Source organism: Marmota monax, unplaced genomic scaffold (genome assembly GCF_021218885.2).
Source record: "Marmota monax isolate L192 unplaced genomic scaffold, Marmota_monax_Labrador192_F-V1.1 WCK01_AAM20220418_F8-fsc00002, whole genome shotgun sequence".
NCBI lineage: Eukaryota > Metazoa > Chordata > Mammalia > Rodentia > Sciuridae > Marmota > Marmota monax.
In genome coordinates this window covers 31977583-32004260 of record NW_026693571.1, presented here as the reverse complement: position 1 = coordinate 32004260, position 26678 = coordinate 31977583, and the positions used below count along the sequence as shown (strand labels likewise).

At 31.9% G+C, this 26678-nt stretch overlaps 1 protein-coding gene across 9 annotated transcripts in view; it reads left to right on the top strand.

Moving 5' to 3' along the window:
- Rapgef2 (Rap guanine nucleotide exchange factor 2) overlaps positions 1–26678 on the top strand; it is a 261682-nt gene that overhangs the window by 140557 nt on the left and 94447 nt on the right. For 6 of the 9 annotated variants that reach the window (XM_046458878.2, XM_046458874.2, XM_046458876.2 and 3 more), the window contains 3 exons: positions 4156–4231; positions 6089–6256; positions 8731–8748. In XM_046458878.2, coding sequence (XP_046314834.1) covers positions 4156–4231; positions 6089–6256; positions 8731–8748 — 262 coding nt within the window. Of the gene's footprint in view, positions 1–4155; positions 4232–4928; positions 5991–6088; positions 6257–8730; positions 8749–26678 lie in introns of those variants that run through there. The other 3 variants (XM_046458877.2, XM_046458873.2, XM_046458880.2) reach the window with 2 other exon arrangements.

Below are 26678 nucleotides of genomic sequence, written 5' to 3'. Positions count from 1 at the left end.
TGAGCCCAGGATCTTACACATGTTAGGCATGTGTTCTATTATTGAACTACATTCCCAGCCTCCTTTGCCACTTTTAAGTTGGATTGTCTTTTTGTTGTTCTATTTAGGAATTACCAAGTATTCTAGAGATTAAGTCCTTACCAGATATATGATTTGCAGATATTTTCTCCTGTTCTGTAGGTTGTCAGTTTCTTGATAATGTCCTTTGGTGCACAGAGGTTTTTTTTCTTTCTTTTCTTTTTTTTTTTTCTTTTGATGCAATCCAAAGTGTCAGGGTTTTTTTTTTTTCTTTTGCTCTTTATGTTTTTGCTGTACATCTAAGAATTCATTGTCAAATCCAAGGCCTTCTGGGTTCCATCCTCAGCACCACATAAAAATAAAATAAACAAAAACAAAGGTATTGTGTACAACTAAAAGAAATTAATATTTAAAAAAAATCCAAGGGCTTGAAGATTTATTCATATATTTTTTTAGTTTTATGGTTTTGGTGCTTTTATTTAGGCCATTGATTCCTTTGAGTTAATTTTCATGTATGGTATGAGGGAGGGGTTCAACTTCATGCTTTCTCTTGTAGAAATCCAGGCATCTCTGTACCATCTGTTGAAAAGACTGTTCTTCCCCATTGGGTAGACTTGTCAGTAATAATTGGCTGTAGATACATGAGTTTATTTCTGGACTGCAGTTCTATTCTTTTGGCCTAAGTGTCTACCCTTATGCCAGAACCACATTGCTTTGATTGCTGTAGCTTTGTAATAAGTTTTGAAATCTAGAAGTGAGTCCTTTGATGTTGTTCTTTTTCAAGATTGTTTTGGCTTATTAGTGCCCCATGGAATTCCATATGAACTTGAGGACCCAGCTTTTCTACTTGTGTAAAAAAAGTTAAAAAAAAAAAAAAGTATGGGCATTTTGATAGGGATTGTGTTTATTATATAGATCGCTTTATTATAAGGTTTAATAACAAAAAAGAATGCTGCAGTTGATAGGATTGTCTACTTCTGATAGTGGCAAAAAGGAACAGAAAATGATCCCATTTAGAACAGAATTTAGTTACATGCTTTGGAATAATTCTTACCAATTTTTGATTTTTCTTAAAACACCAAAGCAAAAAGTACATTTGTAGTTGTACTTTTAATTTAATAAGACATTCTTTAATTGTATAATTTCTAAATTTTATTAAATCATCATTTTAGAAATTTAAATGATACCAACTTTGAGTTGCTGTTAATAAAATGGGTGAAATGTTATTCTAATTTAGTTATCTCTGGTCTTCCAGAAGGCCCCATGGATTTCCTTAATCTTTTATTTTCCCTTTGGGAACTTTTCTAGGGCAATACCCTATCATAATCTTAAATGGTTTTTTACAAGGATATGTGTAATAGTTTTTGGTTTTGATTCCATCTTTGTTTGTCATATTGAGGCTTGTCTTTATCATTTTATTGTATAAGCAACTTACTGTGGCAATGCCTTTAGAGACTCTACCTATTTTCCAGGAATGGATTTGTTGGTGTATTTGTATAGAATTTGCCCAAAATTTTTTTTTAAACTTAGCAAATAATTATGTTTAGTTACTTTTGTTTATGTGCTTATTGTTTCAAAGAATCAAAAGTGTTCTTTGGATTCAGTGAATTTCCTTGCATAGTCAATCCCTTTCCACATTGGCTCCTGGTCTGTAAGCTAAGAGAAGTCAGAGGCTCTGTCTTCGGTTCAGGGATGGCTATGCATTTATGACTTACACCTTGGCTCTTTCATGGCTGCAGCCTCCTTCTGGGTTCCTGGTTGTGTTTGGAAGAATAGATTTTGGCTTGCTAGAGCTGTCCTGGTACATTTGCCTTTTCCATTCAGCATATTCAAGAAATTAATCTGATGGAATCTACAGTTTCTCTTGTTCACATTTTTGTGTGTGTCTGTAGACCTTGAATCTTTCATAGTTGCAAAGAGTTTGTCAGGTTCTATTGCCCAAAAGGTCCCACTGGAATAATTTTTTATAGCACATTTTAGAGAATATAAACTTTTCATCCTTGAAGTAATAGTGTTAATGCAACCTGAGCCATGACTTCCTAGTCATAAAGTTCTTTTGAGCTAATGGCTAATTGTTAAAGAGGATTTACAGCCTCGTTTCTGAAGTAGGGAGTTGGTACAATAATTAGGCATAAAATAAAGGACTGCCATATAGTTTACTTCTGTGAGTATTATCACGGTTTTGTTGCCAAAATTTGTAAACAAGTTCTTTCATGTTTTTATTCTTTATCAAGTATTATAGGGTCATTATATGCATTACAAACATTTGACTTTTTTACTACATTAGATTTTTAAAATGATAATCATTCAATCATGTTTATAAAATAGTATAGGCCTATAATAAAAAATAGGACAGAAAGTACTATCTCACAGTCATGCATTTTTTATATCTACTTATTTACTTGTTTATTTATTTTTTTTTTGGTGCTAGGAATCAAACCTAGGACCTCATATTTTCTGTATTCTACCGTTAACTATGTGCTCTTCCACTGAGCAATACCATACTTTTAGCCCCAGTAATGTGTTTTTAGGTTTTAATATGATTTTATTTAGTAATAAACTTTAAAATTATATGTTACCTAGTCATTTAACAGAATTGAAGGCATGAGAGCCTGAAATCTGTTGTATATTTTACTAAAACTTTGAGATTATTTTAAAATTTGTAGTATATCAATAAATTATAAACCATATTATAAAAAATTAAATTGCAGCTAGGTAGACTTAAAATCCAGAAACAGGTTTTTATGTGTATTGAAGAACTATGGAATTTTAGATTGCATTTAACTCACTAAAAAAAAAAATTAAAATTTGGACCCTTTTAATTGTACAAGAAGCAATGTGATCAAGAAAATAGGTTTATTATATTTTTCTTGGTGGAGTTTTTCTACTTTAGTGCGTATGTTTGTGAGAGTATAAATTTGTAAATGTATATATGAATATTTTTCAAAGGATTTTTCAAATGTGTTACTCTTGATTCTGGCTTTGATTTCTCATAGAAGTAATTTTTTGAGTAGGAAAGGAAGTAATCGATCACCTAGTCTGATAATTTTATAAATGAATAAAATTTAGTATACAAAGTTACCAGGTGGTTTGCTAGATCATAAATGATGGAATGAGAATGTTGGCTTTTTCTGTTTTTTCCTCTTTCTGACTTTTTTCATCATTATCTGGCTTTTAATACATGAAGTGTTGTGTATCTCCTTGATACAGAAAAAACAAGAATTTCCACAGAAGTCACTCACAATGCCTAATTAATTAGAAAAATTGCTTAATAAAAAGAGTCCTTTGGAAAAACTTTCTCTCACTTTTTTTTAAGTTCATTGAAAATGATTACTAAAATGTATACATAAATGTTAAATCAGATCTTAGCAACTCAATTATTTTCGTTGATGTTAAAAGAAAACAAAACAAAAACCTGTCATCTCTTTTTTCCTGGAGGGAAAGAAGAATTTTTTGAGTAGTGTATGAGTGAGGGATAAGTGGTTCATTAATGGAGAAAGGAAGTCAGGACTACATAGCTGCACCAGGTTCTGTTCTTGATTCTAGTTTGCATATGCTTATGTCGTGCGTGGAGGTCCTGTGTCTTGAGTTCACATTCAATTAAATTGCTTTCTAGTTAACAAAAAGCAGTATTGAGTATTTTTTCCTTAAAAAGTTAAGGAAAAGTTGATTTGAAAATTTAGAAAAATACACTTTTTAGGTGAAAGAAATGTTTAACTTGAGCAAGTTATAGAAGAGAATTTCTTGGATTTTATATGTTTCCTGGGCATTTTAGTAATTTGTCTTTGAGGTATTTCCCATCCCTAAGGGAGTTTTCTAAAACTTCACCCAACTGAGAATGATTTGAAGAAACCTAACATAAAACACATTCATATCAATTCTTCTTTACTTACATTATTAATTTGAAAGCATTACCTTGGAATTTTCCAGAAAAGTACATGACTGAAACTTAAGAATTGGAACACTTCCTTGTGTTTCTGTATTAACAATAAGATAGTTCTCTTTCTACTGTGTGTAGTTTTTGTAATTTGAAAAACATTTCAACTTTTATTTATTTGGATAATTGACTTAAATTCACAACTTGTATTTCTTAAATCTCTGAGGTTTTCCCTAACTGATTTTTTTCCCCCTTTCTAGTTTTGGCAAGCGTTCTGCAGGAAGCTTCAGGCGTGGCTGTGAATGCATTGTTTTAGAGCCTTCTGAAATGATCGTGGTAAGATTATTTCTGTGTATTTACCTCCCCAAATTTTTATGTAGTAAAGGTACTTTCATAAACTAGTTATAATAATATTGTATTGTATTTTAATATCCTAGGATGTACTTTACATCTTTTATGTGAATTTGAGTTCATAATCATAATATTATAATTATTTACAAGATTCAATTAAATGTAAAAAATTGAAAGTTGAAAGGGACATGTACCTAAATGATTGATACTTGAACTTTACAGGTCAATCTGTGATAATATCACTTAATTGAAATTTGGGGAGAATCTTTGAATTGTATTATTTAGCTCACTGAACATTGATTGCAATGAATGAATTACTTTAAATGGATCACAGTGATATGTATTCAAAAAACAATTGAACATAAGGAAATCATTTGAATTCCTTTATGTAATTGAAAGATAGCTAGGAACTACTGTGCTAATTAACACTCTGTTGACATCTTTATCTCTCAATTATGGAATTAAAAAATTAGATTATACACAATGTTAAATTAGGCATTGGCAATGTAATTATTTTTAGTAAAGTTTAAAAAAGCATGTTCTACTTCTTCCTTACTATATAAAAATGGTTTTAAGATAGGATAGTATATACTCTTAAAAAATCAATTAATAAAAATGAAATGGGAAAGGATGGGGTCTCCCAGCCCCAATATTCAGTTGACATTGATATCTCCACTGCCCCATCCAGAATTCTATCTGGGAAGGAAAACCTTGTAAAATAAGTGGTGGCTTAGTGAAAATGATGATGGAAGCTTTTAAATTCATATTTGATAAAGCATTTGGTAGACAAATCTGGATCTATTTTTCAGAGATTTGAGGTTCCTCCCTATACTGTAGGAGAGAAGGCCCATCAGAAATAAGAAATTCCTTGCTGAAGCTAGTGAAAACTTTGGGTGAAATTTCATGAAATTTACTCTTAAGTGAGAAAATGCGATGGCAATGAGTAAAGATTTAGGATTGGGGAAAATGTGGGCAGATAAATAGGACTTTCCAACATTGGTTCTTATAAAGCATTCTAGATATTTCCTTGAGACTTTGTTCTCCATGAATGTTAGTTTGGAATTTTTCTGAAAAATTTTTGGTCTTTGAAATTCCTTGAGTATTTAATCCTTGCCTATATTATACAAACTACTGAGTTTGCCACTGTAGGAACAGTCTTGGAGTCTAAACCTGTCTTTTATGTGAGCAATCACATTTTCAGTGTATAGCTACGATGAAGAATGACCTATTGTAACTTTTGTTCACTATTAATCTATTCATCAAAGTTTCTAAAATGTTTAAAATGAGGATTTTTTTAAAGCAACACTATTTATAACAAAAAAAGGGAAGCCATGCAATAAAAGTAGGAATTGAAACCCTTAATCTACTGAAGCCATTCTACTAGCAGCCATGGTCGAGTCACTTGGGATTTGGGGTTTTTACAGATTTACTCAAATACATCAGATTTTTTTGTGTGCTTTAGTGAAGACAATGCAAGTAGTTGCTTTCATAATGTGTGGTAATGTATCCGGTGAGATCTTTCACTAATAAGTCAGTACCAAGATTACTGAAAATATCCTTCCCTTTGAAACTACAGGAAATTCAAGAGTTACCCATATTGTCTTCAGTGGAACTGAAAATGCCTCTTCATAAAAGCAAAGTTACTCAGAACCGATTAGTTTCAGAGAAGTTCAAACATACTTAAAATTTGTCTAGGTAGTTTGTCTACAAATGCCTTTGCAAAATGAATGAATGTAGACTTTCTGTAAGTTTCAAAAAAATTTTTATTTTTATTTTTGTCTCTAATACTAATATGGAATGTCATGTTGGGAGACATGAAGTATCTTGGGGGTTTTATTTCAGGTGGACTATATGGATGAAAATGAAGAATATTTTCAGCGTCAAGCCTCCCATAGACAGTCTCGAAGAAGATTTAGAAAAATCAACCAGAAAGGTGAAAGACAAACAATTATTGACACTGTGGATCCTTACCCTGTGGGCAAACCACCTTTGCCAAGAGGCTATCATACGGTAAGTTATACAAGTGTAATATTTTTATTTATCTTTAGGGTTTTTTACTGGGAGTTTTGTTAAATGACATTTAAAATTTTCCATTTTTGATGGATAATTCTTTTCTATAATATACTTACCATCCAAAATGCAAATTTTTCTGGAAACACACATGATATGAATAGATTTAAGAGAAGTGTGGAAATAAGATGTCAAATGACACTGTTTAGCTCTTCTATTTCTTAAAATGTTCTCTGAAGATCAGTTTTGTGATACACATATACAGTTGTAATTGGTATATTTTAAAATGTCTTACCTTAATCCAAAATTTTAGCTTTCTCTTGTGCACACCCCCCTCCTATGACTGATATCCTACTGTTTTTAATTTTATTTAAAAAGTAGATATGTAAAAATAACATTAATTTTCATAGCTTTTCACACTATTGTAAGAAAATTATCTGAGATTCTTTTTAATAAATGGACAAAGATAAGAATAATTTGAAATGATGATTTTTTTTCTTTTCTTTTTTTACTTTTTTGTAGTTGTAGATGGACAGCATACCTTTATTTTACTTGTTTATTTATTTTTAAGTGGTGCTGAGGATTGAACCCTGTGTCTCACGTATGCAAGGCAAGTGCTCTGCCACTGAGCTACAGTTATCCCAGCCCATGAAATGATGATTTTTAAAATCTTAATGTGAACATGCTCTGAAATATTTCCAATAGGTTTAAAGATCCTCTTAAATACTATAACCCATTTGATTGTCAATTATTTCATAAAATTTGATAAATAAGTTGTTTTTAATGTTTGAGGGAACCAAGACATGCATGGATAATGAGTGCTTTGTACAAGATCTCTATAAAGTCAGTTTAGAGCCTTATTTTTCTCATCTTTGGTTTTTCAAAAACAAAATAGCTTGATTTATTGGATATGTAAAAATCAGGCAGAAGATAGTTTATCTGTGCATGTAATGCTGCCATACAAGTGATTATTATATAGGAAATTAATTAAAAATAAATACATGAAAAAAAGGTAAATGATGACTACTTTCTATTTCTCAGTTGATTTTCTCTTTCTACAACTAAGTGCAAATACAAAATGCGTGAAATAATGTACATAGACTTAAATTATTTCTCAAATTTTAGTAATGTTAAGTAGTATAAGTAGTATATTTAATTCCTATGCTCCATATATTCTATTTCTTAGAGAAATATTATTTAAATGTTGTATTTCAATATTTAATGTTATTTTGACCACCAGCAACTTGCCTATTCCTTCTGCTGCCCATGCACTATTTTAATTAAACATGAATTTCATAGTTGAATCATTTCATTGAGTTCATTTGGACAGGGTTGCTTTTTGCTCATCACAAAGACAGCTTTGTTGGTCTGTTGGAGGGACTTTGATATTAAAAAGAAAAAAAAACTATAAAAGGTTTTTTGTTGCCATTGTTAATAAAAGAAGGTAATATTTTTAGTGTTGATTTAGCATCATGAAAAAAGGAAATATTTATTAAGAATAGCTGTACATATTAATAGTACAATATAGATCGTAATATTTTAGCCTACTACTATATTGTTAATATAATTCTGGTTTTAGAATTGTTTTTCCAAATTTATTTCTAAACTGAGAGTGTCATAGGGAGTGTGGATTACTTAAAATTCAGTGTTAAAGTTTAATTTTATGGTCATATTTGTCACACTTAAGTTGAGAGGGTTATTTTATAACTGTTTCTCCCTTCCACCCCATTTTTTCCCCCTGTTGTGGAAGTAATGAATGCTTCATTTATTTTTCCTATAGGACTCCCCCTTCTTGCTTTATTTTTAAAAATATATAGCTTTTTATATTGCTGCAACATCTTTTAATTGATTTTTAGCAGTATATTACAGATACTTTTAGGGATAACTGAATACTAGGATGAAAAATTTAATTTGATTACTAATTGATCATATGCCAGTTTACTAATATGTGATATGTTGGTATTAATTTTACTAAATGAGTTAAGTTGGGAACAATATAGCATTGGATCATCTTTTGGAGGTATAAATTACGTCTTAATTTTATTTGGATGTTCCTTATTATTTAACCTAAATACCTAATTTTATTATAGAAAACAGCAAAATTTTGTTTTGCGTATTTGACACCCCATGGTAAAAAAATTAAGTGAATATTATTATTATTTGTTGGTCTAATTTTCTTATTCTCAACAAATATTTCTTTGAAAGTAAATGGTTAATAGGGTGAGACTAAGGGTGGAAAGTTCTTTTAAAAGAATTGCATGAGTATACTTCACAGGTGACATGAAGTGATTGCAAGTGCATTTCAAGTGCATGGCTAAAAATCGTAGGGAGCATTATACACAGCCAATTCTATATGGTCATTCTTAACCTGATTTTAACATTATCTTCATTTTGGCAGATGTAATATAGCATGTCTGATAATGTTCATCTTTTCCTTTCCTCCTCTATGGCACTCATTTCATTTTGGCTCAAAGGAATGCACTAAATCTCAGGTATTGTAATATGTGTGTGATCTTCTAACACTAATCTTATTTGTAAATTTGCATTGTAACTAATGAGTTTATAATATTGATGTCTTTGCTTGGTCTTGTCCTTTTTTTTTTGCCCCGATTTAGTAAAATCTCTTGAAACTTTGTAATGATCAGTGATTAGGTGATAGCATCGGTTCTTTAATTTGTACTGATCGAGGATGAATTGTCTACTTTCTTTGAGAAAGAATACAAGTGCAGCCTACTTATTTTTAAGAATGAATGGAGCACTGTTTTTTACTAATTCGCTTTACAAATAAAGAAAAGAGAAAAAGACACAGAGACATAATGGAATTTTGGGCTATTTCAGTGAAAACTTATATAAAATTTATTAGCAGTTTGCATTTTTAATACTTATAGATGAAAACTTTAAAGTTCAAGAATCCCAATGTGAGAGCATTTTGGGAGCTCACTTGGCAAAATTTTGCTCACACAGAAAAAATTCTTAGTCAAAAAGGAAACAAGTATTTCAAACTTCCTGTATTTTCTTATTTGTACTTTGCTTTTAACCTGATGTCATGCTTTTCATTTCACATTACAATCAAGAGGCCTGTAATAATATTCTTGCTCATTTCTTTCATGCCAATACATTACTAATCTCTGCTTTTCAGTGTTAGTCTTTCTAAATTTGGGGTCAAATTTGAGGTTATCAGGGAATTTGGAGTTAAGGAAGAAAAACTGATTTATCTGTGGAAAGTAGTTGGTTATGTAACGAGAAACATTTTTTTTTTTTCATTGTGTTTTAGTGTACGGAGACAGAATCATGAATAATTTAGTTTGCAACAAGGAAGGCTATCATTAATATAGTATGTTTGACTATTAATATGGTAACCTTGCTTAAAAGCATGAATTGTTTGTGTAGTTTTTCAACTTAAAATGAGGCAACTTCTTTATGTTTTACAGAGATTACATGTTAACATTCTACCGGTGGCATGATTGCTAAATTGTTTTTTTAGAAGCACTTCTAATTTTTAAATGATGTAGCAAACCTAAAATTTTTTGATACAGTTTTAAAATCTGATAATTGTATAATTTCTAAATTATATATAATTTTTAATTGATCAGTGTTTTAAGCTTTCATTTAGAAAGAATAAGTCTTAAAATATATAAATTAATATTTTAAAAGATAATTCATTCTATAATTGATCCTGTATTTTGGCATGAAAGATACAGTCTAATTCTGATATAAAACTTGAATTTAATGCACTATGATATATACTTGTATACTGTTTTTAAAATTAGATATGTAGCAATAGTTGAAGGAAGATGAAGATCATAATGATTTTTTTTCAAAAACATGAATACTCATGTAGTTATTATGGAATGTTTTCAGGACTTTTTCAAGGCAATTATGTGACGTTTGCAGAGAGAATAAACATTTTAAATGCAGTGAGATGGGAAGATTAGAGATGACTTTTTAAGCGTTTATTATATTTTGATTAGTGGAGGCAATGACTATATTTAAAATGGCCAAAAAATTGGCTGTATCATGAATTTTCAGTCTTATAGTGAGTCGATTATAGAGACAGGTAAATAGATAAGGTACCTAGCAGGGGCGGAAGATTTGGGATCAGTCTCTAAAAGGACTGACTTGGGACTTGGACAGGCAATGGTTTATCTTCTATTAATGTTCAGAGTAGGGTAGGGGGAAAAGTTTTGTTTATTTTATCTATAATTTTAGGCCTTCTTCTCTGTGTTTGTGGGTAATTTACTTTAGAGGTTTGTGTGTGAAGGGAAATTTGAGTTCCCTTATAAAAATGGGGAGGAGAGGTATTAGAACCAAAGGGGAGGAAAGACCCTTTTAACATTACCTCACTGGAGTGATGTGGGAACCTGGTATGTACCACTTCTGTTGCCTTTTATTCTTCCTTTTTTGGGGGGAGTATGGGGTACCGGGGGCACCGGGGATTGAACTTGGGCACTCAACCACTGAGTCACATTCCCAATCCTATTTTTTTTGTATTTTATTTAGAGACAGGGTCTCACCGAATTGCTTAGTGCCTCACTTCTGCTGAGGCTGGCTTTGAACTCTTGATCCTCCTACCTCAGCCTCCCAAGCTGCTGGTATTACAGGTGTGCGCCACCATGCCTGGCTTTATTCTTCCTTTTATATAATGAAAAAACAGTTCTTTCCCTTCCTGGATTGGAAATTGCAAAAATTGTACAGAGAGATATTAGACTGAAGATTGAAGAAAATGTTCCTGGGCTGTGGAGGTTGTGTGTTCCAACTGACATATCAAAAATTTCTAGACTTCCTGGTCTGGTTGGAAAGCTAAACGCTCTCCACACTGATCAAACTCCACCCACTTCCTACTGTTCCCCCAAATATGTTCAGTGCAAAATTTTTGAAATAATGAAAACCCATTTGTCATGTAAAAAGTTATCACCCACACTGCTTTATTAGGCTCCTTTTCCAATATAGGAAAAATACTTCAGACAACTTTTTAATAAATATGTATTGAATTTTTCAGAAGGCTAGGTAGGGTACAAGTTCTTGGTTGGGTAGATAAAAGTAAAAGAAAATATCATATAAATTAATATAATGTAAATTGAATACAATATAATATATTATGGTAATATTTTTATTATCAGTAGTGATACACTATAAAATGTGGTACCAGTGTGATAAGAACAATTCACATTTGAGGCTTTTGAAAATCAGTCTCGGTTTTATAAGATCACTCTTCATAGTAATATAAGACAAGTCCTATTTCTTATAATGGCTACATAAAAATAACCAATCCTAGGGTATACCTTATGTATCTCTGGAGTAGTTTTTTCTTTTAGCTTTTCTTTTTTTTTAATATTTTTTTTTATTTTTATGTGGTGCAGAGGATTGGACCCAGCACCTTTCACGTGCTAGGCGAGTGTTCTACTGCTGAGCCCCAGCCCCTTCTTTTAGCTTTTCTACATTTTAAAATTTAAACTTATTTTTTAAACTACATAAAAACAAAAAAGTACATATTTATGGGATAGCATGTGATATTTCAGTGTATATATTTATTGTATAATATTTAAATCAAGGTAAACATGTATCCCGTTTTCTTAAACATATCACTTTTTTATGGTTTTTGTTTTTCTAGATAAATTTAAGTTGGTTTCTTCAGTTAAAGATTTTTTGGTAGGTTTGGTTAATTTAAGAAATTGTTTATATATAAAATAAATGAAAAAAAACCTAGAGCATTTAATTTCTGTGTTTATGTGTATTTATTTGACATTAGACTATTTGGCTTGAGCTTTTGTTCTTAAATTAGAAATAGGCAGCATATTCACTTATGTCATGGCTTTGTTTTGTCACTTAATATATAGTTGGCTATATTTAAATTTTTTTTTTTTTTTGGTGTGTGTGTGTGGTACTAAGGGTTGAACTCAGTCTTGCCTTGTACATGCTAGGGAACCATTCTATCTCTGAGCTACAACCCCAGCCCTGTTACTGAACTTTTTGAAATCTCCTTAGTTTAATTAACTATTTGCTACTTAGTAGTAAGAAGATGTGTTTTGAGTAATATAGCAATGATTTATATATCTAATAAATTTCCTAGAATATTTCATATATTACCTCAGTTCATTTCTCACCTGACTATAATTTATTCATGTGATATTTAACCGTATGTTTTTATGTACACAAGAAATTCTTTAAGTATAGGGAAATGTCTTAGTGATTTTAATATTTTCATTCTTCTAAAATTTAAATTCATCAAGCATTTGCTTCCTTAATTGAACCTAAAGTATTTGTCTTTAATGGTGTCATTATGTCTCTCTGTGAACTGGGGATTTTTAGAAAATTTGTTCCATTTTTCTTATATTATGTAGGAAAAGCTTAATATTTTAATTTATATATTTTTACTTATTTAACAAATATATATTGTGTACCCACCATTTTTCAGGTCTGTGCCAGATTGTAGTGATACAAAGGTTAATAAGACTGACAAGCTTCTGCCCTCACTGACCTTATAGAACAACATGGACTCCATATAAATAAAATTATAGGGAAGATCTTTTAAGTATAGGGAGGTACATATATGGGACACCTTGAGAAATCAGTAATGGCTTCCTGAATGACTTTTTTTTTTTTTTTTTTTTGTACCAGGGATTGAACCTAGGGATGCTTAACCACTGAGCCCATCTCCAGCCCTATTTATGTTTTATTTTGAGACAGGGCCTCACTAAGTTGCTTAGGGCCTCACTAAGTTGCTGAGACTGGCTTTGAACTTGATCCTTCGGCCTCAGCCTCCCAAGTTGCTGAGTTTACAGGTGTGTGTTTACCGGCTGCTTGAATGATCTTTAATGTCTTAGCTGAAGGAAAAGTATTCTGCACAGAAAGAATCCCATTTGTTCAGAGATGTAGATGTTGCATGATAAAATGATTTTTGGCAGCTCTGTTGAAAGTCGAACATTTTCATGAGGACTAAGAATGCCAGAGTGCCTAAATCATAGGTATGGCATGTTGAGATCAATATTTTGGTAAACTTACTTGATTTCAAGATGGAATAGATCTTGGTGGGTCAGGATGACAAGGTGATACTGAAGACCTTCTTAAGTAATGGGAATAGAAATGGTGGCTAGAACATGGCCATTGGAGTAAGAATTCAGAGTAGGGGAGTTTAAGTGGTATTTAGGGGAAAGAAAGTGAAAATAATTATTCTTCAAAAATAAAACTGTTAAAAATTTCTAATTCATTACTTCCTGGTGATCTATTCTGTGACCAGTTATTTCAGTTTCAGTAATGTTTAATGATTTTAACCATATACCATATACCAATACCAGTAGATGAATTTGAAACCTATTGTTCTTTATCTAGGAAAGCTCAATAGAAACGTAAAAACTTAATTAGGTAATTAAGAATGGGATAAAATGGGGTATGGAGAGAGTGTTAGAGTATATATATTTTTAAAACCCCATAAATTTTGCTAGATACTATTTATTATGTATTATGTACATATTACTGATGTTTTATATTTGCATTAGAGCATCTTAGAGGAAGCAGAAATATCCTTTGCTTTTCATGCTCATTATCAGCAGGTTTGCTGGCTTTTCTTCACCTGGATCATGTTGCGTTTTAAAATCCTGTAGAAAACTCCCTATGGAAAGGTCTGTGAACAATAGGTGAATGTAACAGTACTGTGCCATGTGTGCTGCAATTCTGGCAAAATGCAGCATGTTACAGCTGCTGCAGTGGTCTCAACCTCCTTGCTTTGGGAGGACTGTTTCTCTGTCATGCAGTTATAATCAGGTATTTATATTGATTTAATTTATATGGATTGGGAAATTACACAATGGAGCATGGCTAGACATTGAAATGTAAATCAGGAAATAATTTAAAACATAAAATGATTTCTCTCACGCTATTAACAGCATGCATTGCAAATTCATGCAAGGCAGTTGAGAATAGTATGCAGTGTGCTGTTTACCCAAGTTTCAGCTTCTGTTGGAGGATGTCTATTTTTATAGATTACATCATCTCTGCTACAGAACTACGGTGTCCACTGGGATTTACTGTTCTTTCATTCCCTTTTGAAAGAAAGCTTGTATTGATGTCATAATTGGACCTATCTTTTGGTTGCACTTGGAAATGGAAAGTAATAAGGGTGTTGTGTAGCAAGTCATGCAATATTTCAAGCAATTTATTTGTCAAAAAGATCACTGACACTTTGTGCTGCCTCTCATTGTGAACATGGGTAGCTCTGTGCTTACGCATGTTTTAAGTATACTTGGCTAAAATTTAGCTTTTAGTTGCAAAAGCAAAGATCCTTTTCATCTTTTACGGTTTCATTTCTTATCATGTGATTTCTTTCTTATTTTTTTCTTGTCATGAGATTTTTCTAGAGTTACATGCTGATTTAAAAAAAAAGTCTCTTTGGAAAAATCTACTTTGATATTCAGACCTATTTTATAACAGTACTGAATTGATCTTTTTTTACAATTAATATTATAATAAATTATCTATTTTTTGGAATGTTGAGTGATTAAAGAAGTATCTTAATTATATTAACATAATTTTAAAAGTCCTACTAAATAATCTGCTTATTTATTTGTGTAAAATTTCCCTCTTATTCTAAAAGGTATAGTCATTCCTGTTATATCTCAATAATACCTTTTTAAATTTTTGTCTAATCAGGAACAAACCTCTAACTTAGTATTTTTTTCGTCTCACTTTGTGTTATATTTTTAAGTTGACATAAAGTTTACACAGAAGATAACACACAGATCTTAAGTGTATAATTTAGTGTGCTTTCATAACTATAAACATCCATATAACTACCACTCTATAGCTTAGTATTTTTTAAAATAATAGTTTTTTTTAAAAAAGATCAGTTGCATATTATACAATTCGTCTATTTAAAATCTATATCTCAGTGGTTTTTCTGTTTTTGGTAAAAAACCCCAAACATTAAATTTAGTGTTTTTTATGCGAACAGGTGGTGATATTAAGTATATCAATAATAAACTTTTGAGTGACTTGAACATACCCATTTTACTGATGTATCTAGCATTCTTTGTGATTGATAAAATTACACATAGGCTAAAAAAACTTTGAAAGCATTTTGGAAATATAACTTAAAATCTATTGACTGGGAACCCTTAATGAATAACAGTTTGTATTAGAGCAGTTTCCCCACCTCTATCCCCTTTAAATCTTCCTTTCTCTGTTTTAAATGGAAGATAAGCAGTAGTTGGGCATAGTAAATAATGGAATAATGGGGCTAGAGGAGAAATAATGAGGCATGAGAGTGGGCAAAATCTGTAATATGAATTGCTGATATGGTAAGTGATGGAGTAATTCAGATAAGTGGTAGAGTAGTTCAGATGGGAATGGCTTAAGGATGAAAAAGAAAATATTCAGATGCCTATGAGGGACAGTAATGGTCATACATCACATGTGGTTTTAGTACAATATAGAAGGTGTTGGGGAGTGAAAATATAGTTAAAATCTCAATATGTAACTTCTCCTTTGTGCAAATTATCACTGTACTTTTACTTTCTGTCCCTTTCTTTGTGAAAAAATTTTAAAATTAAAAAAAAAAATTTAAAAAGCTGTGAGAATCAAAAATGTGAAAAAAATTTTAAAAAGCTGTGAGAATCATCAGAAACTTTGGAATACGGAGGGAAAGATTTGGAAAAAATATTACTTTGGCATTCGTTAATTTATTAAATAAGCACGCCCCCAGCCACCTGGGATGTTGAGATTACTTGGATTCTTGATATTTTTGATGATATTGGTGCCTTTAACAATGGGCATTTCTGATGAGCACTTGGTAGCTTCAGTTATTTCTCTTTGGTATGAAACTTTGTCTAACATTTGGCACATACTGACGTTAGTGAGGCCAGAAGAGCAGCTAACCTTTCTGCAAGTGGATTAAATTGTCAATCAAAGGATTCCTCTGAAATGGGCATCTAAGGACAGTTGATGACAGTGGGTTCATTCAGGGAACTAAGAGATTGATTGTTTTCTAGTTGCAGCAGTTCTCAAACTTTTCAGTCTCAGGACTACTTTATACTCTCAAAACTTTTTGAGGGCTCCAACAAGCTTTTGCTTATATATAAATTATCTAATCATTGTTTACCACATTAGAAATTTAAAACAAGAAAATTTTAAGTGTGCATTTATTCATTAATTTAAAAAGAGTAATAAGGCCAGTTTACATTAACATAAGAGTTCTTTTAAGGAAAAAATTATTATTTCATAAAACAAAAAAATTATAAGAAGAGTGGTAGTGTTTTGTACTTCTTGTAAATATTTTAAATACTTGGTCTAATGGAAGACAGCTGGATTCCCACACCTACCTCTGTGTTCAGTCTATCGTGATGTGTTCTACTTACTGATTGAAGTATGTGAGGCATATGAAGAAAATCTGGCCTCACATGGGGTAGTTGGAAAAGGGAAGAGTATTTCAACAGTTTTTTTTTTCCTTTTTTTTTTTTGTAGTGTAGGTGGACAGCATGCCTTTATTTTATTTCCTTATTTTTATGTGGTGGTGAGGATTGAACTCTACCGCTGAACTACGGCCCCAGCCCTCAACAGTTTTTTTTTCCAACAATAATTGTGAATATTCTTTAATATTCTACTTCAAAATTTGACAAGTGGTGTTTTTTTTTAAAGATTAGTTGCAATGAGAATTACAAAACCATGTCAGTGAACTGTCTTACTTTCTTTTATTAAAACCCATTGGTCTTACACATTGAATGTTTGTACTCATGCAGGATTTATAATATCATATATTGGTCACTGAGTTAGCAAACTTTGAATTTTGGTACATTATATGATATAAAAGATCACATTTGTTGAAATCACCACAGGTCTCATTTTAAAAAAGGTCTTAATTATTAGGAAAATGCCAAGCTTGTGGTGTTAGGTAGAAGTTTTCCAAAATTTGAACTTTCACTTGAAAGCTTATATTTTACCATCAGCAAAATACCATGAGCTGTTTTCCTTTAAGTGAGAAACTAAGTGTTCCTTTTTAAGAAAATATCAGGTTTGAGATGTAGCTCAGTGGTAGGGCATGTGTTGGGTTCAGTCTCCAGCCCCAAAAGAAGAAAAGACAAAAGAAAATTAAAGGGAATATCTGCCAGATACCCAATTCTGCATAATCCTGTTAGTAGTAGTCATATATAACTTGTGCTGCCACTGTCTTGATATGTGCTATGAAGTCAGCCTAGTTTACCTAGTTTTGCTTTTACTTGTGAGTGTAAATGTTAGCACATTAAAACTGGCAAGTACCTTAGTATTGTTATGAAAATAGTTTAACCTCAGGAAAGTCTCAGGGGTCCTCAGGCCATACTTTGAGGACCAGTCTTATAGCTGTGGTTCTGCAAATTTTATTTGCATGGTATGTTAGGGTTGTCTAGAGAAACAGAACACACACACACACACACACACACACACATACACAGAGGGGTATAGTGATATTTTAATTGATTTTAAGAAATAGTTATGCTTTTGTGGAGGCTTGGCAAATCCAAAATCTGCACCTAATTTAGTGCTACTCTTCAAAATAACATATATCTATATATATGTGTATACATATCTAATCTCTTTCTCTCTGTAATGTAAAACTTTTTACATTACCTTATGTAGAACTGGCTACATCATTTGTGAGGCCCAGTGGAAATGAAAACATGGGGTCCCTTGTTCAAAAATTATTAGGAACTGAAAGATGACATCAACAAAGGATTAAGCCAAGCATAGGGCTCTTTTGAATTCAGGGACACAAATTGTATGCCTATGAATTTGACGTTTTGTTTTTGTGTGATCTTTTTGTCCTTCTATACTTCCTTTTTCTTCTTGCTGTTTAACTTATAAACCATAGAAAAAAATAAGAAGATTCCAAGCTAAATTTGGATGGAATCAGAATTTCAAAATGCTTTACATTAAATAATTATGTTTCAAATATATTAATTATATTGAATGGGTACTAATAATCCATTTCATAGTTGCTCTGTACATGTTTTAATTTAATATTTATCATTTCTTATGTAGGTCATTTTCTTCTTTAGGAATTTTATTTTGGCTTTCCCCTCTGTAAAGTTCTTTGAGTACCTTCACCTTTCAAGGTAATTATGAGCTGTTATGTGACATGACTTATGACATTATTAATATTTTTTATGCAAAACATTGTGTGATATACATTTTTCATCATACCTATAAAGTATCTGTTGGGTAATCTTTAAAAATGGGGTTTTGGTTTTATGCCAATTAAGTAAGACAGTTAAAATTTTTTTTTTATTTTTAGTTGTTGACAGACCTTTATTTTATTTTTATGCGGTGCTGAGAATTGAACCCAGTTCCTCACACACACCGGGCAGTGAGCTTCCACTGAGCCACAGCTCCAACCCCTAAAGTAAGACTAGTTTTAATCTCCGTCCCACAAAAACTTTATCATCAAAATAATTTTAAAAGCATTTTTTAATGTTGATTTTCAGGATCATCTAATTTGTTACAGATTATTTTGGTTAGAAAAAAGAAAAATTAAGTCAATCAATAATAAAAACTACCCAGAAATGTCTGTCTTCTCTAAAATCCTCTTACTATATTTCTAGAATTCTCTCTTTGTTTTCCTATACTTTGAATATCTCATTTTCTCTTTTTTACTGACTCCTTTTTTTTCTTTTATATCCAAATAAAGATGCTGCCTTCAGGCTTTTTCTAGCCACTCTTTCTGCCTGTGTTAAGACATCAATGGCTAATTTCCTTTGTCATCACAAAGTGTGGCTGGCCACTTAGGATTGTGCCCTGCTGTTGAGTGTGATTCAGTAATCAGAAACTAAAACAGAATAAACACCTGATCACATAGAGCTGCCTTTGGAAGGAGACTGGAAATGTCTCCACACCTATATTTGTCATGGTGAGCCTCCCTTGATAAGAACTGAAATAGCCACATGAATGTTCTGAGTGGTAAACTGTCACCACAGGCTCATGTCTCATTCTCACTCAGAGAAATTTCTCCTTTAACTAACTGCCTCATTTTCTTCCAAACTCTATTTTTGCTTCTTTGTAAATACCATGTTTTGTATGAGATTGAGTTTAGTAGTCATATCTTGTTAGTATTTGTTTTTAAATCTTAAAAGTCTGCTGAATTGAGTAGCATATATTTTAAAATTTTGATCCAACAGATTTTTATTTTGCTTTATGCCCTGGAGAAAACATTTATTTCCTGTTAAACATAACCCATCAAGAAAAATGGGTTTGTTTCTAAGTCTTTTAGTAAGCATTTTATATGACCCAATATATTTTGCTGAAGTCTGTTGCACTCAGTAAGATGATTTCTGAAGTTGATCTGCAATTTCTTATTTCTTGTCCTATCTCACTTAAAGTCTTGGATCATTTGTAAAATGAATAAATGTAGGTCTTACTCTTTTCAATGTGTCTTCATAGATATATGTTGTTAATGCTGTGAAGTCCTACTTTACAGCACACTCAGGAGATGTATTCTCCCATGAAAGTGATTTGTCTGGCTAGTTGGTAGCAATTCTAACTATTGTAATTGTCTGATATGTGCATTAAATATTCTAGAATTATCCTTATGTTTAAAGTATCAGCATATACTATGCTGATTGATAGTAGTTAATAGTTTAAAGTACAACTCAATTTGTATGAATAGTCATAATAATTTGAATAGCATTGAAGGAGAGAGAGAAATTAGATGTGTGATTTGGGTTTTGTGTGTTTATTAATTTATTTAGAAGAAGGAAGACTGAACTTTGTCATCTTAAACTCACATGGCCATATTGGTAGGCTGAATTCTTTTTCAAGAAAATATTTTAAAAATTTCTGTGGCATTTAAAATATTTTCCATGTAGAAACAGTCTTCTATTTTTAATTATTTTCCAAGCTAATTTACTTGGAAGCATCTCCTGTCTGGAATGTATTTAATTATAACAGAAGGGAAGGCAGTCCTATTCCTGGTAGTGGAGTCCATTGATTAATGCTTCCATTTAAAAATTATTGCCATTGTCTTTTAGAGTGAAGACTGTTGAGCCATTTTGAACACTTATGTATTTTGATACTTATTCCCAAACATTAGGTTGTTGAGACATGAAAATGTGTTTGTTAATAATTAATTTTCTGGCAGGATGTAGCTTGCTGGTGAGCTTGCATTCAGCATACATGAGGCCCCTGGTTCAATTTCCAACATCAAAAATAAATAAATAAATAAAAAATAAATTTCTGAAACGGCAGAGTCTTTGAAAGCAGTCACTATCTTGCATGTCATTGTTTGTATCTTTTGTGCAACACATAATAGGTTTCAGTAGTATCAAAGATTTGTGTTCATGCCTTTGGATCAGATTAGCCAAATTAACATTAATGTTTCTCTGAGTGACATTATAGATCCACCTACATGAACAATTTTGTATGAGAATATTGGCACAAGTACATTAGTGCCAGCTTTCTGTACAACATTAATTAAATGGGTTGGCCAAACCCTGAGCGTATCATACTTTTCAGAATATTTTGGAAGAGATAAAGTAGACCCTATTGACCATGTATGATGAACCAGTCTGGTAGATGTTCTGAACATTAGAGGATGGTATCTTCCCTTGTTAGGAGATACTCACTCAGACGCCACAGAGGTTAGGTAATGTGTTCTATGTTTTAGTCACTCAGATAGTAAATGTTAGAGTCAAATATAGACATAAATCTTTTCCATTCCCAATCCATGAAGTTACTTATTTAAAAAATGAATCTAACATATTGCTTCTTATGCTATTTAAACTTGAAATTTAACCTAAGAGAAATAAAGAACAAATAATTCAACCACTTTGGATGACTACTGTACCTTTTAAAGAAATAGGCTGAAGCATAGAATATCCAATGTAAAGAAACAATTACTGAATTTTATCTGCACAGTGATAGGCTTTGGTTGATTCATCCTTTTGATGGAAACAACTGTTTTCCCTTTAGGACCATCAGTAAAGTACAGCTTTTTTTTCCTTTTTTAATCTTTCTAGTTTCTTTCCACTGGTAAGTAGTACTGTTTCCTGACAAAGGGATGATCATGAAATTATTGCACATTCAAATTTAGGCCTACTAATATTATAATAGAAAACAAAAATCTTGTGCATAGACCTTTTATAGGCTTGAACCTTTAATGAATTGAAAACTTATAGTTAGTTGTCTAAATTTAGTTGCAGCTTTGGCAGTTCTGGGTCTCTTATTTTTCCAAATGAATTTCATGATTGCTTTTTCTATTTCTATAAGGAATAATGATGGGATTTTAATTGGAATCACATTGAATCTTTATAGCACTTTGGCCATTTTTGTTTAAAAAAAAAAAAATATATATATATATATATATATATATATATATATATGTATGTTGTAGATAGACACAATACCTTTATTTTATTTGTTTATTTTTACGTGATGCCAGGGATTGAACATAGTGCGTCATGCATGCTAGGCAAGTGCCTTACCACTGAGCCACAACCCCAGCCCAGTTTGGCCATTTTGACAATATTAATTTTGCCATTCCAAGAGCATGGGAGATTTTTCTAAGTTTTTCTTCAGTTTCCTTCTTTAGTGGTCTGTGGTTTTCATTGTAGAGACTTCCACAATGTCTTTCACCTCTTTTGTTAAGTTGATTCCCAACTTTCTTTTTCTTCTTTTTTTTTTTTTTTTGAGGCTATTGTGAATGAGGTAGGTAGGTTTCCTAATTTCTTTTTCAGGGGATTCATCACTGATGTATAGAAATGCATTTGATTTATGGGTATTGATTTTATATCCTGCTACTTTGCTGAATTCATTAATTCTAGAAGTTTTCTGGTGGATTTTTGGATCTTCTGAGTTGATGTATACCCAAAGGACTTAAAATCAGCTTACTATAGTGATGCAGCTACATCAATATTTATAGCAGCTCAGTTCACAATAGCTAAACTGTGGAAGCAACCTAGATACCCTTTAATAGATGAACGGATAAAGAAACTGTGGTATATATACACAATGGAATATTACTCAGCCTTCAAAGAGAATAAAATTATGGCATTTGCAGGTAAATGGATGGAGTTGGAGAGTATCATGCTAAATGAAGTAAACTAATTCCAAAAAACCAAAGGCTGAATATTCTCTCTGATAAGTGGATGCTGATCCATAATGGGGGGTAGGGGGGATGGATGAACTTTGTTTGGGCAAAGGGGAGGGGGCATGGGATCCGGAAAGCTGGTGGAATGAGATGGACATCATTACCCTAGGTACCTGTATGACTGTACACATGGTGCAATGCTACATTATGTACAACCAGAGAAATGAAAAGTTGTGCTGCAATTGTGTATAATGAATCAAAATGCATTCTGCTGTCATGTACCTAATTAAAATAAATAAATTAATTTAAAAATTAGTTACAGCTTTTAGAGTTGAAAAATACCTCTCAGAAATTGTTTGCTTCTGTAATAGAAAATATTGGAAATGTTTCGGTGATATGTGGAATGATATTGAAAATAATCAAGTCATTTTAAGGAATTTAAATTTTTAATCAAATTAGGTCAAACATGCTTTTGAATAATTTATTACTTATATTAAGAAAGCCACACCTTTCTCTAAGTTTGGTAAATTTTATTTATTTATTTATTTTAATTTTCCTTTTTTTAAGTTATAGTTGGACACAATATCTTTATTTTATTTATCTATTTTTATGTGGTGCTGAGGATTAAACCTAGTACCTCACATGTGCTAGGTAAGTGCTCCACTGCTGAACCACAACCTCAACCCAAATTTTATTTTATTTTATTTTTTCAGGTGAAGATGTTAAAAGGAAAACTTTCAATGTCCAGTTATCACTATCATTTCTTTCTTTCTTTTTAAAGTAAGGGTATTTTGCCAGGTGTGGTAGCACATGCCTATAATCCCAGCAGCTTGGGAGACTGATGCAGGAGGATCACAAGTTCCAGGCCAGATCCAGAAACTTAGTGAGACCCTAAGCTACTTAGTGAGATCAGGCTCAGTGGTAAAGTGCCCCTGGGTTCAACCCCAGTAACCCTCACCCCTTGAGAAAAGTGAGATTATTTTAGTATTACCTCTTCCCCTGTCAAAATACAAACAAAAGTCTTAGGATAAAGCATAGCTTCTACCAGGAAGTCTTATCTCAGGATGGATATGTTCCTATTTATGTAGTCTCTCTTTTTCTAACATTCTGTACAACATCACCCTTTTCATCCTCATTTTGGTACCAGCTGATATTTGGTAATGGATATGTTAGGTAAGACCATGTTAAGAACATGAAAAGGATTTTTAAGAATCCCCCAGGTAAACCACTTAATACAGTTTATTTTTCTATAAAGTCACCAATATTCGGTCTCTGCTTTAAAAATTTTAATTACTGTGAGTACTGGTATTTGAAAGATTCCTTTGTATACTATGTATCACTTGCACCTTAGTGCTGGCTACAAAGTAAGAGCTTAATAAATTATAGCAGTTACTACATTTATAGGGAAGGGCTGATTATTAATAAAGTCTTCCATAATCCTGGCATGGTGGTGCACACCTATTAGTCTCAGTTATTTGGGAGACAAGGACTCTTTTACTCAGTAGTTCAAGGCTAGCCTAGGCAACACAGTAAGACCTTATTTCAAAAAACAAAACAAAACCCTTCTTCCTTATACTTAGTTGAAATCTGCCTCTCTGTAATTTTAATTCATGATTCTAGATCTCTTTTAAATGATCAATGTAAATATGATATAGATACTTAAAATAATTCTACCCCTCCACACCTGTTCTCTGTGTTAAACATTCCCAGCTTTTTCTGTCTTTTCTTTTCTTTCTTTTTTTTTTTGTACCTGGATTGAACCCAGGGGTGCTTAACCACTGAGCCACATCCCCAGCCCTATTAAAATTATATTTAGAGACAGGGTCTCGCTAAGTTGCTTAGGGCTTCATTAAGTTGCTAAGGCTAGCTTTGAACTGTCAATCCTCCTGCCTCAGCCTCCTGAGCCACTGGGATTAGATGGCATGCACCGCTGTGCTCAGCTCATTCCCAGCTTCTTATAGCTTTCTAAATACCTCATCCATGTTTTCTCCCATTAGAGTGCCATATGTACCCATCATTTCTTTTAAATTATGAAGTCCAGAGCTGGTTGCTAATAATTTACGTAAAGTCTTACAAAACCCTACAAAGTAGATCGTACTATGACTTCCAGTCTTCCTTGCTGGGGACATCATATATCTGGTAAAAATAACCTTAGATTAAGGTTAGAACTTGTGCATTGGCAGGTATAGGTAGAGCTCTAGTAGGTTAGTTTTACAGATAATTGCTACCTTCCATTTCTCTATGAATTGTTTCTTAAGCCACATCCCCATTCCTGCACTTACACGAGGGACATTTTGATAGTGCACATGTAGATCTTTGTATTTTTCCCTGTTAAATTTACTAGTTTTGGCCTACTCTTTTCATCTGTCAAGTTATATAAAGCCTCTATTTTTTTCAATAAGCAAATTAGACATTTTTTATGGTTACCCAACCCTCCAGTGTCTGCTTCCTCTTGTTAAAGACTAACAGTATTTCACAGGTTATAAGTGGAATCACTTATGCATTTATTCTTTGTTTGAACAGTTACTGTATGTCAAGTACAAGGGATAAAGCTTAATACATCACTAACAATATCAGATAAACAAAATACTGTATGATCCCTGACCTCAGCTGACTTATTTCATTTTGTAGTGCAACATTTCCTGTTTTGTTAAATATTTAATGGTTCATTATGCTTGTGCAAATATATTACAAGGGAGTATATTACATGGCAAATTAGTAATAAAGATAATAATTCTGTGCATTTGCAGTGTTGCTCTGTGAAATATAGTAGGGAGACCTGTTTTAAGTCCTTGTCCCTAGAAAAGACATTGAAATGATTTGCAGCCAGTTTTCAAGGATTCTACCTCTGAAACCTGTGCACTACAAAATGAAGTCTGACCTTTTCTTAAAATAGGTTCTAGGAAATGAAGTAAGCTTTGTTTAATCCGCTGTTAAAGTCTCATTTTTCAAACAAGTGCATTTATAAAAGCCCAATGTTGGAATAACTCACTAACTTACAGGTTTCTTTATTTTATTTATTTGTCTGGATATCTCCAAATTGTGTCATCCTTTAATCTTTCTCTTCCCATGTGCTTGGTATATTTATGGAACATTTATTAAGGTAGATTGCTACATTAGTTTTCCAATTATGAATCATACGCAACTAACCAGTTTACTGTCAGGAATATATATATATATATATATATATATATATATATATATATATATATATAAAAGAAGAAATAGCTTGAAGATTTCTTTGAAAGCATATTTTGTGCATATCAGGGTAATCTTTATTTAGGTGCTCCATTAGTTTTTTTTTTTTTTTTTAGAGCTTTATGGTGCTCCATTAGATCTTTCTGAAGCTGAACGTTAACTTGAAGTTTTCCAGTATTTCCAAAGTACATATTTAGATTTAACTCAGTTGTTTATTCCAGTTTTACTGTTTTAGGAGATGTGTTGGTTTCTTTCATATTTCGTAATTAAATTATTTTTAATGATGAACTATTTCATAGATTGACTCTGTGACTACTTTTTCTCTGAGATACACCAGTGGGGGAAAGAGATTATATAACAATGTAGAACAGAGTTAAGGAATGCCAGGAAAGTGGAGGATGAAGAAAAGTTTGTCAGATAGTCAACTTTCACTTTTTGAAAGAAATTATAGTATTAGTGGGGTACATTGGCTTTAGAAAAAAAGGGTCAAATATCTGACCATCCTTTATTTTGCTTAACTGATTTGGTGAATTCATACACAAAAATAGTATTTTAAATGTCATTTCTTGGGGAAAAAATCAAACTTTTGGTTTCTCAAATTTGTAAAATTTCTTATTTCTGGGTATCAAAGAATAACTTATTCCTTGCTCACCCATCAATTTTCCCCAACTTCTATAATTTTTCCCTTGGGATAGTGATAAGAGAAAAGAAACCAATTTATGACTATTAAGTGAAGTAAGTGGTATTAGAAAAACAAGAGTTCTATTTTGTATTCTTCTAAAGTGCTAACTTTATAGTCTTATACAGTATTTTCTAATAAAAGAGAGTGTATTATTTTTTGTTTCCCTTTTTTTTTAAATTTCATTTTTATTTATTTTATGTTTATGAGATAATGAGGATTAAACCCAGTGCCTCACATGCTAGGCAAGTACTCTGCCACTGAGCTACAGCCCCAGCCCTCCCTTGGGTTTTGATGAAGCTTAATTAAGTATTTATAAAGCACAATAAGATCTATGGATAAACACCATATAACTTCTAAATATGATTAATAATTACTGAAAAGAACAGATAATTTTTCTCAATTTTATAGTAATTAGAAAGTAAACAATTTAGGTAGAAAAAGTATGAGAGAATACAATAGTATTAAATTTGGCATGGAAAGCCTTTATATTAAGTAAT